Source organism: Balaenoptera physalus (genome assembly GCF_965194825.1).
Source record: "Balaenoptera physalus genome assembly, chromosome: 21".
NCBI lineage: Eukaryota > Metazoa > Chordata > Mammalia > Artiodactyla > Balaenopteridae > Balaenoptera > Balaenoptera physalus.
Genome location: NC_138902.1, coordinates 13842445 through 13859870, shown reverse-complemented (window position 1 = coordinate 13859870; position 17426 = coordinate 13842445). Strand labels below are relative to the sequence as shown.

At 33.8% G+C, this 17426-nt stretch overlaps 1 protein-coding gene across 1 annotated transcript in view; it reads left to right on the top strand.

The window, feature by feature from the left end:
* The window catches only part of ADAM2 (ADAM metallopeptidase domain 2), a 99916-nt gene that overhangs the window by 7048 nt on the left and 75442 nt on the right, over window positions 1–17426 (top strand). Inside the window, exons 2-4 of the mRNA XM_082444200.1 lie at window positions 1989–2067; window positions 10689–10765; window positions 12705–12873. Of these exons, the coding sequence (XP_082300326.1) occupies window positions 1989–2067; window positions 10689–10765; window positions 12705–12873 (325 nt within the window). The remainder of the gene's footprint in view (window positions 1–1988; window positions 2068–10688; window positions 10766–12704; window positions 12874–17426) is intronic.

The following is a 17426-nucleotide window of genomic DNA, read 5'->3' as shown; positions in this document are numbered from 1 at the left end:
TTTCTCTTTGTACCTTTTATTTTATATTCTTTTTCGTTCATAGTCTGCATTTTAATGAATCTATTATTTTATATTATACCATTTTCCCTCAATTAAATTCTTTGTTATACAACTTTGTACTATTCTTTTAGTATTTTCTCTAGATTATCATATTAATCCCTTATTGTTAAATCTAATATACATTATTATTTTGCCAGTTATCATACATTGTTAGATCTTCAAACCTTTTAATTTCACTTACCTTCTACCTTTTCATTATTTTTCCTGTATGCTTTTAAACCCCAATGAGATATGACTATTATTTTTTGTATAGTCAATATCCCGTTTAATTAAGCATAAATTTACCCATTCTGTTGCTCTTCATTTTTTCCTGCATTTGTTTCTATCTGCAGTTAATTTCTATATGTCTCAGGAATTCTCTATATTTCTATTGTAGGCCTGCTTGTTTTTGATTAATTTGTATTCAATGTTAAATATTAACCTTACTCTTAAGAACTTTTTTGCTGGAATAAATTCTAGGATGACCTTTTAAAAATGACTTTTGTCCTTTAAAAGTATTATTCCGTTGTCTTCTGGCTTTCCTCGTTTCTATTGACAACTTAAGCTATCAGTCTTATTGCTGTTCTTTGAAGGGAACATCTTCGTTTTCTTCTTGATACTTCGAAGGTTTTATTTAGGTTTTCATCAGTCTTTAAAACTATATTTAGGGGTGATTTTTCTTTGCTTTTAACATGCTCAAATAAAATAGGACTTACTGAGTCTGTATCATCAATTTTGAAAAAAATTTGCTCTTATTTTCAGAGATTGTTAAGTTTAGCTCCTTGGCTTCTCTGTGCAACTTCAAAATTTGGCAAATGATTTTACAGGGAAAGAAGCTATGAATCTGATGCAACTTAAATATTCATATTTTTATTCCAGGACTGCACAGCCACCAAAAGTTCTGCTTGTTTCTGGGTTCCCCAATAATAGCTTTCTCCCTGGGCCAAGCATGGACATTTGACTTCTTTCTTTGCCAAAAAACAGTGCCTGTATATCACTAGCTAAGTCTCTTTATAGGACTTTCAACCCAGAATCTGTGTGTTCCCTGGAGCTCCACCCCACTGTGGGTTATTTTCTTTTTTTGTTACAAGAATACAAAAAGTTTTGCTCTATTTGTCAGCGGTTTGGCTCTTTGACCTTTTGCTTTCACAAATCCAGACTGCCATGGCTGTCACAAATCTTTATACTATACTAATTGGAAAAATGAAAATGAGATACCTACACCCACACTTTCTCTTTATAGAGCCTTTTAAGCATATTCTTCCCATATTACAATGTATTTTAATGTGAGATCTCCACCTGATCTGTTGAATTCATTTCATATTAGTTCAATACTTATTGACCATTTGCTATTTTCCAGATATTCTTCTAAGAGCTTGAGATGCATTAGTAAACAAAATGGATATGAATTTTATATTGTTATCAGATGAGACTAATAATGGTATGATAAATAATGGATTAGGAAGAATGTTAGAAAGTGATAAATGTTTAAGCAAAAATATAGAGCAAACTAAAAAGTGTCATTTGGAAATCCTATGCTTTAATAATTGAGAAAGTTGCAAATTTTTATAAACTTGTCAAGAGAAGCCTCAGTGAGACGTGGATATATAAGCAAAGACTTGAAGTAGATGAGACAATGAGCCATGTTGAAGAACATCCCAGGAAGGGGCAACAGCTAGTGCAAATACCCTGAGACAAAAGTTTGCCTGTTGTGTTTAAAAAACAGGAAGGAAGACAGTGTGACAGTAAGGTGAGTGAGGAGAGGTCTGAAGACTAGAATTTTTTGAGCAAAATTAAAACTAAATCCATGTACTCAGATAATCTCTCCCTCGTGCACTCTCTCTCCTCTCCCTACCTATCTATAATAAGTATAATAAAAGAAATACCTTTTCAAAATAAAATCTAGGAAACAAATTTTCCATTAAATACTTTTTATCTTTATTTTACAGAGCTTTCTTACCTCATAATTTTAGGGTTTATGGTTATAATGGCACAGGAAGTAAGAAACCTCTTGAACAACAGTTTCAGGTATGATTTTTATTGCCTGTTTTACCTTTGTTATATGAGTTTCTGTGACTGTTTTACTTAGGGTCCACATGTCGCTAGAGTATAACAGGCTGGAGTTATGTTTTGTTTTGTTTTGGCATGAATGTAACCATTTCCTTTTGATGATGTGTCTTGAATTAGCTTTGTGACACAGATGATTAACCAAACCACAAATGGTAGTGATGCATTTAAGCTATTATTTCATGATGAGGCACACGTATGTGTTTATGTACCTGGGCCAAAAGGGTTGAATATGGAGTGAAATACTTAAAATGAAAAAACATGACTTAAATCAAGAAAGCTAAATCTAGGAAGAAAAGGAAAATTCAAAGACTTGTCTGAAGTATGTTCAGGGATCAAATAAATACACATATAAATTTCATGCACATTTATTAAATGTGCATATATTATATGAATATATTAAATTTTCATCTATTTGGAATACTTGGAGCTTCATTTAATAAAGTTTGCCATTTGTTGTAAATATAATAGAGAAGTGTGCATAGAATTTCAAGGAATACCCATGTCTGAAATGCTATTTTGCTTTTTACATTTGCCCTGCCTTACCAATTCCTGTATTTTTTTTAATTTGCATTCCTGATTTCTACGTAGCGAATTAACCACTACTTTGAAATTAAAGCATTTTTAGAGAGACTAAGCTCTTAACAGGAGAAATAATAGGTATGGTGAGTTCTTTAACTTTTGCCTAAATCATCTATGGAGTTCTCTATACAAATATATAAATAATGCATACTGTCAAAAAGTTTTATGATATATACACACGTGCATATATATATATATATAATATTATAGACATACTTATGTATACACACACAATACATGTGTGTGTGTGGCATTTTTTGTGTGTGAGTGTGGTGAAAAAGAGAGGGAGAGAAACAGAGTTAAAACAATGAGACAACGAGATGCACAGGGCCGCAATATCCCGCACCTGCATTTTATGTAATTCTGCCATACCTAACACCTAACTCTACTTCCTACCTCCCAGGAGGTAATCATGAGAGACAGATGTATAACTCAAAAGAAAAAGCAAAGATGTTTTATTTATAACCTGGATGTAATAAGTTATGGCCTCAAATGCCATGTGGGTAAATTATGTTTGCCAAAGCTGCAAGCCTATCTTCAGTGTAGGAAAAACCAGGAAAGTTTATTAAATTAGGTTAGAAGCATATAAATCTATTTTTCATAAATTCCACAAATGATTTTCATCCGTAAAAGTTATGTTATCTTGCTAACTAAAGATGTATCTCCACGAAAACAAAGCAACCAGTTAGACACAGAAAGAGTTTGTTCCTAGTATCTGCAGTTTACTTTATGATCTCTCCAGGACAGAGAGATACTCATAATGGTTAAAAAGTAAAATTACCAGATGGCATAACAATCCAAAATGTGTATGCACATAAAAATAGACTTCAAATTATAAGAGGCAGAAATTGACAGAAATGAAAAAAGAAATAGGTAAATTATTATTATTGAAGATTTAAACATTTCTCTCTCAATAATTGATAGATGAAGTAGAAAGAAACTCAGCAAATATGTTGATGCCTTGAGGAGAACTATCAACTTGATCTCATCAACATTTGTAGGTGACCACACACAGCAGCAACATTCTTACTGTTGCTGAGTTCATACACATTCTTTTTTGAGTGCTAATAGAAGAATGAACAAGATATAATAAAGGAAAATAGTGCAAAAAATGACAATGATAAAAATAAGAAAAAAACTGGAGAAAGAAATTATATAATAATAATAATAATAATAAACTTTTGATTCCTCCATCTCAAAGTTTTATCCTATGCTGACCTAAAAATGATTTATTTATTAATTTCCAACTTTTCCAATCAACTTATGTATAAGGTTGATATAATTTACTGATGGTTCTGAAGAATTAAATACATTATCAATCTGGATAATACAAACCACATTTGGAAGGAAGTGGATGAAATGTGGTGGAAAGGCAGAGGTATTTTACCTTGATTGTATAAAGTATGATTTATACAGATGAACCTGTATATGGGACCACAGTGAAAAAGTACAAATATGATAAGTCAATGAACTATTTTAAAAATATAAGATACTGTTTTAGTCTATGTCTACAGATACCACGCAGTAATTTACACATGGAAGGTTTAATGTAAAGAATTATTCATTGTAACAAGGATTAGAGTAAAAAAATAAGAAGTAAAGAGAACTCTAAAGGTCATAGGAATATCAGATACAAGAAGCAGCCAGCAACCCTAGGACTGGGATAAAGAAGATAGTTTCTTTGCCCCAGAGTTGAGATTGTTAAAAGTGGCACGACCATGGATCTTCAAATAGGACAAGTCACTGTGGTGCTGTACCAAGAGATCTTGCTGTAAAATTTCTCTTGAGAACCCTCTGGAAATCTGTCCTTTGGGTAGCCAGGAAAGCTGTTCATAAGATGTCTCACCAAAGTCACTTTGCTACGGAAGGAGAGGGGCCTAGATGATGGGAGGATACTACTGTCTGATGGGTGCTAGAGACCACCATGCACCGAAGGATCTGGGTACTAGAGAATCTCCAAGCAATGAGGGATCCTGGCTTTGCAAAAAGCTGTACCCTCTGCAGGAACCTACCAAGCTAGCACACTGGAACCAAATAGCAAAGCTCTCTTCCCATGCTCTCCAGTACCCTTTACTAGCAAAGCTTCAGTGCCACCTGGCAAAGGAAAAAATAATTAAGAGGCTCATATTCATTTGCACAAAGCAGGCAAAAGGTTAATTTGAAGCTGAGTAGCAATACATCAATAATTGACAGAGCCTACAACTTTGACTACTTAGTGTCTGTATGCACTCTTTTATACACATTTGAACTCTGGAAAAACAACAAAATCACCCTACATTTCTATTTAGCAAGATTCAGCCAACCTTTTCCCAAGTAAAGAAATTCTCATTCTTCCCTCAAAATGATGACACACACAGTCACAAGTCACTGTGTCCATTGCTAGCTATATTAAGTTCTCCACAAATTTATTCACAATCCAACTGAATACTATATTAACATGAGGTTAAATTAACTTGTAAAGTTAACCTCCAACCACTTGCATGCAAACTAATAACAGGAAGAGGGAAAAAGAAGAAAATGGTTAGCGCATACAAATAAAGATACATATGCATGTGACAAGCCAAGAGAAAAATATGTAAAGCTACTCTAGTCTTCATTTCTGTAATAAGTCATGATTGCCATGTATGACTTCTTTTTCCCACTACCTGCTCCCCATTTCCATTGCTCTCAACCAGAACCTAAGCTTGTTATGGATATTCACCTAGCAGAATAGCACAAATCTTCACTCCCAAAGGGTTTGCATCCTTAAACATATTTTATTTTGGTTGCTATTATACTCAGGTGGGTTCAAGACACAGCACTTCTTTAAGCAACAAATTTCCCTATTGTGTTCAGAATCAGTCACTCCAGTCACTGGGTTAGCCTGTTTGTGCAGTGGCAAAAGGAGCTCGAAATATCCAGTTGGAAGTTTCATCTTCCAAGTTAGTGGAATTTTTATTGTGTCCCCAGGTGAACAAATTCCCCACCGGGGGCTAGAAGCTAAAAGTTACTGGGACAGAAAGCAAAATGCTACAAAATGGTTATTAGGTATAATGGTGGGAAGAGACACTCCCATTTCAACACCTTACTTCCTGGACCTATGTATTGTGGTTCTCAGAAAACCATGCCCTATAATGATTTTGATTCAAACATAACCCCAGCCTTTCAGAGTAATGTCTCCCAACTACTATGGTAAATGAGTATTCAGTAACCTGGTCTACCTTTCAGTTAGGCCAGCTGCTTCCAGATGACAGAGTATATGGTAAGACATGTACATAAACCAGTTGCTGCCCTTAATTTGCTGAGAAATAAGTTTCTGTATCAGACACAACACTGTGCAGAAGCCACGGCAGTGGATAAGGCATTCTGTGAGTCCACAAGTTCTGGTGCTAGAAGAAGCACCATGGACAGGGAACGTAGTTTTTGTTTTTTCAGGGAATTTAATCCATTTACCTACATCATCTAATGTTGCCATACAATTATTCTTAGCATTCCCTTAATAATCCTTCTATAAGGATGGTAGTAATATCCCACTTTTATTTCTGATTTTAGTAATTTGATTCCTTTCTTTTCATAGTCAACCTAGCTAAATAAAGATTTGTCAATTTTGTTTATCTTTTCGCAGAGCCAGCTTCTGGTTTCATTGATTTGTTCTATTATCTGTTCTTATTAATTTCACTCTAATCTTTATTATTCCTTTTCTTCTGCTTAATTTAGGTTTAATATGTTCTTCTTTTTCCTGTGTTATAGGTGGTTGGATAGGATATTACTTTGAGATCTTTCTTCTTTATTAATACATGCTTTTATATATATAAATTTATCAAAAACACTACTTTAGCTGCATCCCATACATTTTAGTATGGTGTGTCTTCATTTTCATTTTCCTTAAATATCTTCTGGTTTCATATTTGATTTATTATTTAATCCATAGGTTATTTAGGGATATGATATTTAATTTCCACATGTCTGTGAGTTTCTCCAAATGTTTTCTGTTAATTATTTCTAAAAAAAGTCTTTATTATCAGAAAACATACTTTTATTAGTTCTATACTTTTAAACTGAGGCTTTTTTAATGGATTAGCGTATGGTCTATCCTGGAAAATATTTTGTGTACACATTAAGAAGAATGCATATCTTGTTGTTCTTTGGTGGAGCATATTACAGATGTTTGCTAGGTTTACTTAGTTTATGATTTTTTTTTCAAGTCTTATATTTCCTTGCTGATCTTCTGCCTAGTTGTTCCATCGATCGTTGAAAGTGGCAGAGAAGAAGAAAAGAAATCTTCAACTATGTGTTGAGTTCTCTATTTCTCCCTTCATGTCTACCTATTTTTTTATGCACTATGGTGCTGTATTTGGTACCTATGTTTACAAGTGTTATATCTTCCTGATGCATTATACCTTTTATTAGTATAAAATACTGCTCTTTATTTCTAGTAACAATTTTTTCTTTTAAAGTCTACTTTGTCTGATATAAATATAGTCAGTCCAGTTTGCTCCTGGTTGCTATTTACATGATAATCTTTTTTCATTCCTTTAATTTGAGTCTGTCTGTGTCTTTGAACTTAAAGCATGTTGTCTTTCAACAGTTTATAGTTGTCTTTTCACCTTGTCTGACAATCTGCCTTTTATTGGATTTTTTAATTCAATCACATTTAATGCTATTATTGATATAGTTATATTTGCATCTGCTTTTTACTTTTTGTTTTTATGTGTCTCATGTGCTTTTGTTCCTCTTTTTTCTCTTTTTAGTGTTTTTTTTCCCTGTTAGTTGGATATATTCTACTGAAGAATTTAAATTTCCTTAATGATTTTTCAATATTTTTGAGTCATATTTTTAGTGATTTCCCTAGGGCTTACCTTACACATTTTAACTTATCTGATGCAGATTTAGATTTATATTACCTTAATTCCAGTGATATATAGAAACATTGCTCCTATAAAACTCTACTTCCCTCACATTTATGGTATTATTGTTGTACATATTACATCTATTAATGTTACAAACCCAACAGTACATTGTTATAATTACTTTACTATCTGCAGTCATTTCCTTAACCCAGTACCTCTTTGTTTCCACTCACCTCCTATATGCTGTTATTGGCAAATATATTTCCTGGCCCCAATAATAGGCCCTATTCATATTATTTTACTCAATTGATTTTTAAATTATTTAAGAGAAAAAAGGGGGAAATACGCATTTATATTATGTTTTTTAATTACATAATAACCTGTATGAGCTCTCTTTGGATGTTTATGTGGATTTGAATCATATCTGAGATCGCTTGCTTTCAACCTGAAGAATTTCCTTAAGTATTACTTGTAAGGCAGGGCAATTAACAACAAATTCTCAAAGTTTTCATTTATATGGAAATGTCTTTAGTTTGAATTTGTTTCTCATTTTTCTTACTGAATTTTTCATATTTTCTTGTATGGCTATTTATTTATTTTCTCTTAGGACTATTTGTCCTTATGTCCACTTCTGGGGGGATTTAAATTGTCATTTACTTATTTTCATCAGTTTCACTAGGGATCAGATCTATAGAGTTCCTCATGATGTCATACCAAAAGTTAACTCTCCATATCTTTATTTTTGAAGAATAATTTTGCTTAATATATAATTCTAAGTGCCAGGGTTTTTTTTCTTTCTCAGCATTTTTTTTTTGTTCATTGTGTCCTGCCTCCTTACATATGTGTGTGTGTGTGTGTGTGTGTATATATATGTAAAGAAGTACCATTATTTACATCACTACTCCTATGAATGTTATGTGTTACTTTTCTCTGGTTTATTTCAAGATGTCCTCTTCATTTTTGGTTTTCAGCAGTTTATTATATGATTGGTTCCTTAGGTCTTGTGGAAATAAATAAAAACCAAGCAAATGAGAATAAACAAAGGTTACTTATTCATAGCAAGGAAGTCATCCACTGTCACTTGCATTTTGGCAGATACTCAAAGGCAGGCAGAAGAGTAGGAAAGCTTTATAGTGGAAGGAAGGGAAGACCTCAGGTGTGCTCTGATTGAAGGTTGTTGGTGGGGGCTGCTGTAGATGGGTTAACTACGTGATTGGAGTGTTTATTTGGCTTTTCTCTCCTTGGTTCTAAGGTGGAAGCAGGGACAAAAATTAGGGAAGCTGAAAGTTTTTATTTTATTTTTTATATATTTATTTATTTTAAATTTAAAATTTTATTTTATTTATTTATTTTTGGCTGTGCTGGGCCTTTGTTGCTGTGCGTGGGCTTCCTCTAGTTGTGTTGAGCTGGGGTTACTCTTCGTTGCAGTGCACGGGCTTCTCATTGAGGTGGCTTCTCTTGCTGTGGAGCACGGGCTCTAGGCGCACGGGCTTCAGTAGCTGTGGCTCGCAGGCTCAGTAGTTGTGGCTCGCGGGCTCTAGAGCGCAGGCTCAGGAGTTGTAGCACATGGGCTTAGTTGCTCTGGGCATGTGGGATCGTCCTGGACCAGGGATTGAACGGGTGTCCCCTGCATTGGCAGGCAGATTCTCAACCACTGCGTCACCAGAGAAGAACAAGCTGATAGTTTTTAATCAAGTCCTTGTTATTGGGACTGATTGCTATATAAGTAATTCGTTAGCTTCCTGGATTGTTACTGGAGATAGCAGCATGACTTCCCACAAAGTCAGCTATTTATTGTCAGTAAAGAGGTTGGTTTCCTGCAGGTCAGAGTTCTATTTTTATATGTGGTGTGGCCATTGCCCATTTGTTTATTCACTGTCTCAATCTATAAATGTGGTTTCTCACTAAATTTGGGGAAATTTTGGCCATGATTTTTTCAAATACTTTTATACCTATTTTCTCTTTCCATTTTTCTGGACCTCCAATTAAACGTATTTTAGATAACATTGTCCCACAGGTTGCTGCAGCCATATTCCATTTTTAAAGCTTGTTTTCTCTCAGGTTTCTTTCAGATTCGATGGTTTCTATAGATCTGTATTCTAGGGTTTTTGTTTTTTGTTTTTTGTTTTTGCTGGGTTTTTTTTTTGCCATCTGCAGTGTCAGTAAAACATATCCAGTATATTTCATTTTAAATGTATTTCTTTGTTCTAGAATTTAGAGTTGACATGTTTGTAACATTTCATTTCTCTGCTGAATTTCCTAATTGCTTCCCGTATTATGCCCAAAATTTCCTTTATGTTCTTCATCATGTTTTTAATATCTGTTTTAAATCCATTTATTTACTAATTCCAAAATCCAGTGTTATTTTGAAGTCAGTTTCTTTCTGGTTTTTCTTTTGACTATGGGCCATATTTTTCTTTTATTCATATATCTAATATTTTAAATCATATAGAGGTAATATTCCATGATACATTGGAGAGCTTGTGATTCTTTCCTCTAAAGAGTTCTCAGGGTCAGTAAGATTGTGTTTTTTGTTGGAACATTTGCTACTTTGTGCTGCCCTGCCAAGGGGAGGCCCTCAGTATACTGAAAACCAGTATAACACAAAACTCAGTAAATGCAGTTTCCTCTTTCTATTGTTGATTCCCTTCTCTCACCTTTTCTTGCCTGCCTTTGTTGTTGGAGTTTAAAAAGTAATTTTTCAGAGTCTACATTTGTCATTGATGAGAAGGCTAATCCAATGCAAGCTACTCTGCCATTATACTAAAGTAATCTTGAAAAGAAAAAATTATCTTTTGGGTTTATTTATTTTTTACATCTACCTTGAAAAATTAAGTCAGAAGAGTTTGAAGAAACAAGTTTTTGATGATTTTTACCTTGATCCTAATGATTGGGTTGTCATGTTTCATTTATAACAGAAAAAAATCATGGAAGTGTACTTATTCTTTGGGACATGTAGGGACAGTTTTGGAAAATTGAGCCAAATGTTCATCTAATGATGTTATAAATTCATTTTGGAAACAATTAGTGTTTGACACATACATATATATATATGTGTGTGTGTGTGTGTGTGTGTGTGTGTGTGTGTGTGTGTGTTTTAAGTATTTGAGAATAGTGCATTTAACATGAATTATTCTAATAGAAATATATGTGTTTATCTTTATTTTTCAGAACTTATGCTACTACCAAGGGTATATTGAAGGTTATCCAAATTCTGCGGTGATCGTTAGCACATGTACTGGACTCAGGTTGTTATACATAATTTTATGGTTACAAAAAATGGAATTTTTAAGAAATAATTTTCAAATTTGAAAAATTATAATCAGAAGCTTTATTTTTATTTTTAAATTAATTTTATTGGAGTATAGTTGATTTACAATGTTCTGTTAGTTTCTGCTGTACAGCAAAGTGAATCAGTTATACATATACATATACCCACTCTTTTTTAGATTCTATTCCCATATATAGGTCATTACAGAGTATTGAGTAGAGTTCCCTGTGCTATATGGTAGGTTCTTATCAGTTATCTATTTTATATATAGTAGTGTGTATATGTCAATCCCAATCTCCTAATTCATCCCACCCCACCTTCCCCCCTTGGTAACCATAAGTTTGTTTTCGAAGGATTGTTTCCTTAATTTCTCTTTCTGATGTTTCATTAGTAGTGTATAGGAATGCAACAGATTTCTGCACATTAATTTTGTATCCTGTGACTTTACCAAATTCATTGATGAGCCCTAGTAGTTTTCTGGTGGCATCTTTAGGATTTTCTATGTATAGTATCATGTCATCTGCAGACAGTTTAACTTCTTTTCCAATTTGTATTCCTTTTATTTATTTTTCGTCTCTGATTGCCGTGGCTAGGACTTCCAAAACTATGTTGAATGAAAGTGGAGAGACTGGACATCCTTGTCTTGTTCCTGATCTTAGAGGAAATGCTTTCAGTTTTTCACTGTTGAGAATGATGTTTGCTGTGGTTTTGTCGTATATGGCCTTTATTATGTTGAGGTAGGTTCCCTCTGTGCCCACTTTCTGGAGAGTTTTTATCATATATGGGTGTTGAATTTTGTCAAAAGCCTTTTCTGCATCTATTGAGATGATCATATTGTTTTTATTCTTCAGTTTGTTAATGTGGTGTATCACACTGATTGGTTTACATATGTTGAAGAATCCTTGCATCATTGGGATAAATCCCACTTGATCATGGTGTATGATTCTTTTAATGTGTTGTTGGATTTGGTTAGCTAGTATTTTGTTGAGGATTTTTGCATCTATGTTCATCAGTGATATTGACCTGTAATTTGTGTGTGTGTGTGTGTGTGTGTGTGTGTGTGTGTGTGTGTGTGTGATATCTTTGTCTGGTTTTGGTATCAGGGTGATAGTGGCCTCATAGAATGAGCTTCTGAGTGTTCCTTTCTCTGCAATTTTTTGGAATGGTTTGAGAAGGACATGTGTTAGCTCTTCTCTAAATGTTTGATAGAATTCGCCTGTGAAGCCATCTGGTCCTGGACTTTTGTTTGTTGGAAGTTTTTAAATCACTGTTTCAATTTCAGTACTAGTGATTGGTCTGTTTATATTTTCTATTTCTTCCTGGTTCAGTCTTGGAGGGTTGTATCTTTCTAAGAATTTGTCCATTTCTTCTAGGCTGTTCATTTTATTGGCATATAATTGCTTGTAGTAGTCTCTTATGATCCTTTGTATTTCTATGGTGTCAGTTTCAACTTCTCCTTTTTATTTCTAGTTGTATTAATTTGAGTCCTCTCCTTTTTTTTCTTCATAAGGCTGGCTAAAGGTTTATCAATTTTATTTATCTTCTCAAAGAACCAGCTTTTAGTTTCCTTGATCTTTGCTAAGTTTTAAAGTGAGGCATGGCTTATAGTGGGAAATTGTCATTGGAAAAGCACAGCATGGAGACTCTTGTACTGTCTCCTACTCTTCTCCTGAATTAAGATTTTTTAGTGTATGTGGAGACCACAGAGTACTAATAGCTTGGTAAATACCAATAGCATTACTACTCTGTTCCACTCAGTAAATTTGTGGACACTCGGTAACTTTTCCTTACTTCACCACATAAGGCTAAGAATGAAAATAATCTGCATACTATTAAAAAAAACTGATTGTGTCATTTTATTGACTTTGTGAAAAATGAGCTATTTTATTTATTCACTTAGTTTTTGGAATTTGTAGGGGCTTACTACAATTTGAAAATGTAAGTTATGGAATTGAGCCCTTGGAGCCTTCAATTGGTTTTGAACATGTGATTTATCAAGTAAAACATAGGAATACAGGTGCTTCTTTATATGCTGAGAAGGATATTGAGTCAAGAGAAAAACCCTATAAAATACAAAGTGTAGAGGTAAGTGATCAATTGAGTAAGCTGTATGGTTATTACTATGCAGCAATATAAACAATGTATTTTTTCTGATAAAAAATTATTTACATTAACATATGTATATGAGAGAGAGAAAGAGAGAGAGAGTGATACCAGAAACTTCATAACATATTATAAGTCTTAAAAGTAGTCATTCAGTTTTCCAGAACACCAAGATGGCATTTTCTGCTGTTAGTGGCATTTTTCCCTGTGATCCAGACCTTTGTTGTCTGCAGATGCTCTCCTTTCTCCATATCCGTTATATCAAAGTTTTGATATAATAAACATAAGTGACATTCACACAGATATTGAAGATGCTTACCTAGGATCCTGAGAAGAATCACTAGTGTCTTTTAAGGCTACTGCCTCAGGGTAGGCCATTATATTTTCCTTATATCCTTATCCAGGGATGGAGAGACTGCTTCTACTGGCAAAGAAGACTCATCAGAATTTAGAAGTTTAGGGACTTCCCTGGTGGTACAGTAGTTAGGAATCCGCCTGCCAATGCAGGGGACATGGTTTCAATCCCTGGTCTGGGAAGATCCCACGTGCCATGGAGCAACTAAGCCCGTGTGCCATAACTACTGAGCCTGCACTCTAGAGCCCACGAGCCACAACTACTGAGCCCATGTGCCACAGCTACTGAAGCCCGCATGCCTAGAGCCCATGCTCCACAACAGCAGAAGCCACCACAATGAGAAGCCTGTGCACAACAACTAAGAGTAGCCCCCACCCGCCACAACTAGAGAAAGCCCGCGCGCAGCAATGAAGACCCAACACAGCCAAAATAAATAAATAAATAAACAAATATTTATAAAAAAAAGAATTTAGAGATTTAGTGACCCCAGCTTCATCAGAGTTTCCCATATACCCCCATTCCAATTTTTAGGATCTTATTTCTTCCAGTAGACACCCTGTGAGGGTGGAGATTCAATTTGTGTTGTAGTTCATCCACTCACAAAATGAAATTCTGGGTTTGGTTTTCAACAATCTCAGCTCTGCACCAACAGTGGCTAAGGGTATCTTTCAGGAAAGACACTTCTCCAGGGAAACAGAACCAACAGGATATATGTATATGTGTGTGGGTGTGTGTGTATACACACACATATATATTTGATATAAACACACACACACACACACACACAGAGAGGGAGAATGAGAGAATTTAGGGTAGACTGTAGACTGGCAGACTGGAGACAAGGGAAGAGTTGTATTCAAGTCCAAAGGCAGTCACCTGGAAGGATTCTTTCTTGCTTACAAGGTAGTCTTTGCTCTAATAAGGCCTTCAACTAATCAGATGAGCTCCACACATATGATGAGGGATACTCTACTCCACTAAAAGTCCACCAATTTAAATGTTTATCTTATCCAAAATCATTTTCACAGAGACATCCAGAATAATTTTTGAACAAAAATCTGGGCATTGTGACCCAGGCAAGTTCACAGAAAAAATTAACCATCACACCAGGTTTACAAAATTTATTTCATATTTCCTCCAAAAGTTTTATTCTTTAATCCCTTACATTTCAATATATGATCCAATTTAATTTAATTTTTGTATGGAGTGAAGGAAGCTCTAAATTCATCATTTTTCATATGCATATCTAGTTTTCCCAACACCATTTGTTGAAAAGACTCATGTTTGTTCCACTGAATCTTCATGGCCCTTTTTTCAAAGATCAGTTGACCATAGATGTTAGGGATTATTTCTGCACTTGCAATAATACTCCATTGATCTTATGTCTATTCTTATGCCAGAGCCACACTTTTTTTTTTTTTTTACTACTATACCTTTGAAATAAGTTTTGGAATTAGTAAGTGTACATCCTTCAGTTATGTTCTTTCTCAAGATTGTTTTGGCTATTCTTGATACTATCAATCGCCAAATAAATTTTAAAATTCACTTATTTTCAATTCCCTGAAAAAGCAAGCTGGGATTCTGTTGATTCTGTAGAGTAATCTTGGAAATATTGCCACTTAACAATATTAACTCGTCCTATCCATGAACATTGAACAGTCTTTTGTTTTTAGGTCTTCTTTAATTTTTTGCCACAATCTTTTGTATAGTTGTCTTCAAGTTGTCAGCCAAACTTCTTATGTTAAATTTATTTCTACAAATTTTGTTATTTAAATGCTATTTCACATTTAAAATTTTATTTCAAATTTGGATTTCTCATTATTCATGTTTGGAAATTATTGACTTTTGTATACTGATTTCATATTCTGCAAACTTGTTTAAATTGGGTATTAGTTTTTTATTGTACTCTTTGTAGTTTTCTATGTACAAGATGATGTCATCTTAAATAAAGATAGTGTTCTTCCTTTTCAATTATGATGCTTTTAACTTCTCTTCTATTGCCTACATGCCCTGGTTAGCATGGTGTTGAATAGGTGAGAAGAATATCCTTGTCTTGGACCAATTTTAAGAAGAAAGTCCACCACCATTAAGTATAATGTTAATGGTGAAATAATATAAAAACTTTCTGGAATTTTCAACTCACTTTACTCTCTGATAAAATTCTCCTGCTTCACTTTCTATCTCACTTTCTCTGACTTTTCCTTATATACTCATGTTCTAGATAATGATATTTCTTGTGTTATGTCTCAGGTTTTTGTTTGTCTTGTATATTGTCTTGTATATTTTTTCATGGCTTTATCTACTGTGATTTATAGATCTCCCACTCTCATTCCAATTTTTTTCTGAGTAATTTATCTTACATTGGACATAATGACTGCCCAAGTTAAACAAAATACACAAACACGCACATTAACTATCTACCTACTTATCTATTTATCTATCTATATCGTCTATCATCTATCTATCTATAGTCATCTTCATGTCCCTCTCACTTCCTGAATATTCTTACCAGTGGGCTTTGGTATCTTTTAACTTTAACTTTTTAATCCAACTATATTGCAATTGGATCATTTAGTAGTGTTCTCCAATCTTCTTCCCTAGCTCCAATTCTTTAGTATTTATTTGACCAAAGCAAACTTTCATGCAATTGATGTCAACTTTATATAGCACATTTCCAAGAAATTGGTTTTCTTTATTGGCTACTTTCTTTTACTAAATAAAATAGCTTTTGAGGTCTTCTGAAATCTTAATACCTGCCCACCTTCCCAATATACAGATTTCTTGGCATTCTTTTATGCATCTTTGTCTTAAATTTTTAATTATTTTGCTAAAACGGACTATATCTTTTTCCCATGAAAGCTTATTGTCCAGTAAATAAATGAATAAATTATAATCAAATAAATATCATCAATCCCTATCTCAAAGATGAAAATAAACAAGGATTACTTCAGGAAATGTAAGTCAACTAACACTTATGTTGGTTAAAACAAAGAAATAGCTTTGAATCCCTCAAAGCATTAATATTTTGTTACTTTCAATTAATATAAATGTTTATTTTTCTCCTCCAGTAAAGTAGTGTCATTTCCTTGTTTAGGCACTTCAATGAAAGGATGGAATCCTATAAGCAAAACTATCATGAAGCATTCGGTGCTTCCTTTTGGATGGAAATGAAAATAAACCAATTAGACCATAAGCGGATTTCATTTGCATTAAAAAAAAAAAAACAAAAGAACCCTCAAGTCTCCAAGGTTTTAAAAGAGAATTTTTAAATGGAGGGAAAAAATGAATGATCATTCACCCCTAAATTTGTCTTACTGACCTTATTGACTTTTTTTCCTTTAAATTACTATAGTCTTCACTTTTCTCTGCTAAATCCTAGATTTGTTTTTCCCTCTTTATTTCTCCTCTTTATGTTAAGGAAAATGGTTTAACTAAAATGTGATAGTTTTGAACTTTCAAAGGATTAAATACCAGTGTAAAAAGAAAAAAATTCAGACATTAAAATACGCATAATAAAAGTTTTCTCAATTTTTGAAATTTGATCCTCCTTTTCTGCTTCTATATATTTGTCCAGTGCTTATACATGGTATGCTATTTTAGTAACAAACTATTTTGAGTTAACTGCACTACAGTCTTAAAGTGCCCACAAAGACTGTTTTCCAAGTTTTCCCTAGTGCATTCCTCCTAGGTTAACGTCATGTAAAAATAATGATGAACATAAGTAATATTTTATTAAACGTAGTTACAACAATTATTACTTGTTGGCAGAGTGTAAGTCACACAGATCATAAGCCCATCGGGCCTCACGTTTGTGCCTAATTTAACCACTGTGGTCTAATTGAATGACATCATAACCAGATATCCTGAGATATCTATGGTGCAGTTTAAGAAACCCAGTCATTTTGTTTCTCTGTTGCTCACTTTTTTCTGCGGTGATTTATACAAGGATTAACTTTATCCTTCAGATGAAATCCCACCCCTCTAAACACAGAGATGTGCCCCTACTCTTTCAAGGTCATAGATAAAATCATACAGCATAATAATGTATAATGGAATCATTAAACGAACATAAATACACACATAATGGCAAGTCAAGGGAAGAATTTCCTCAGGGAAGAGAATCATATGAGTAGCCCAGTACCAGTGAGAATATGGAGAATGGAAGGTAGAGGAAAGTTAT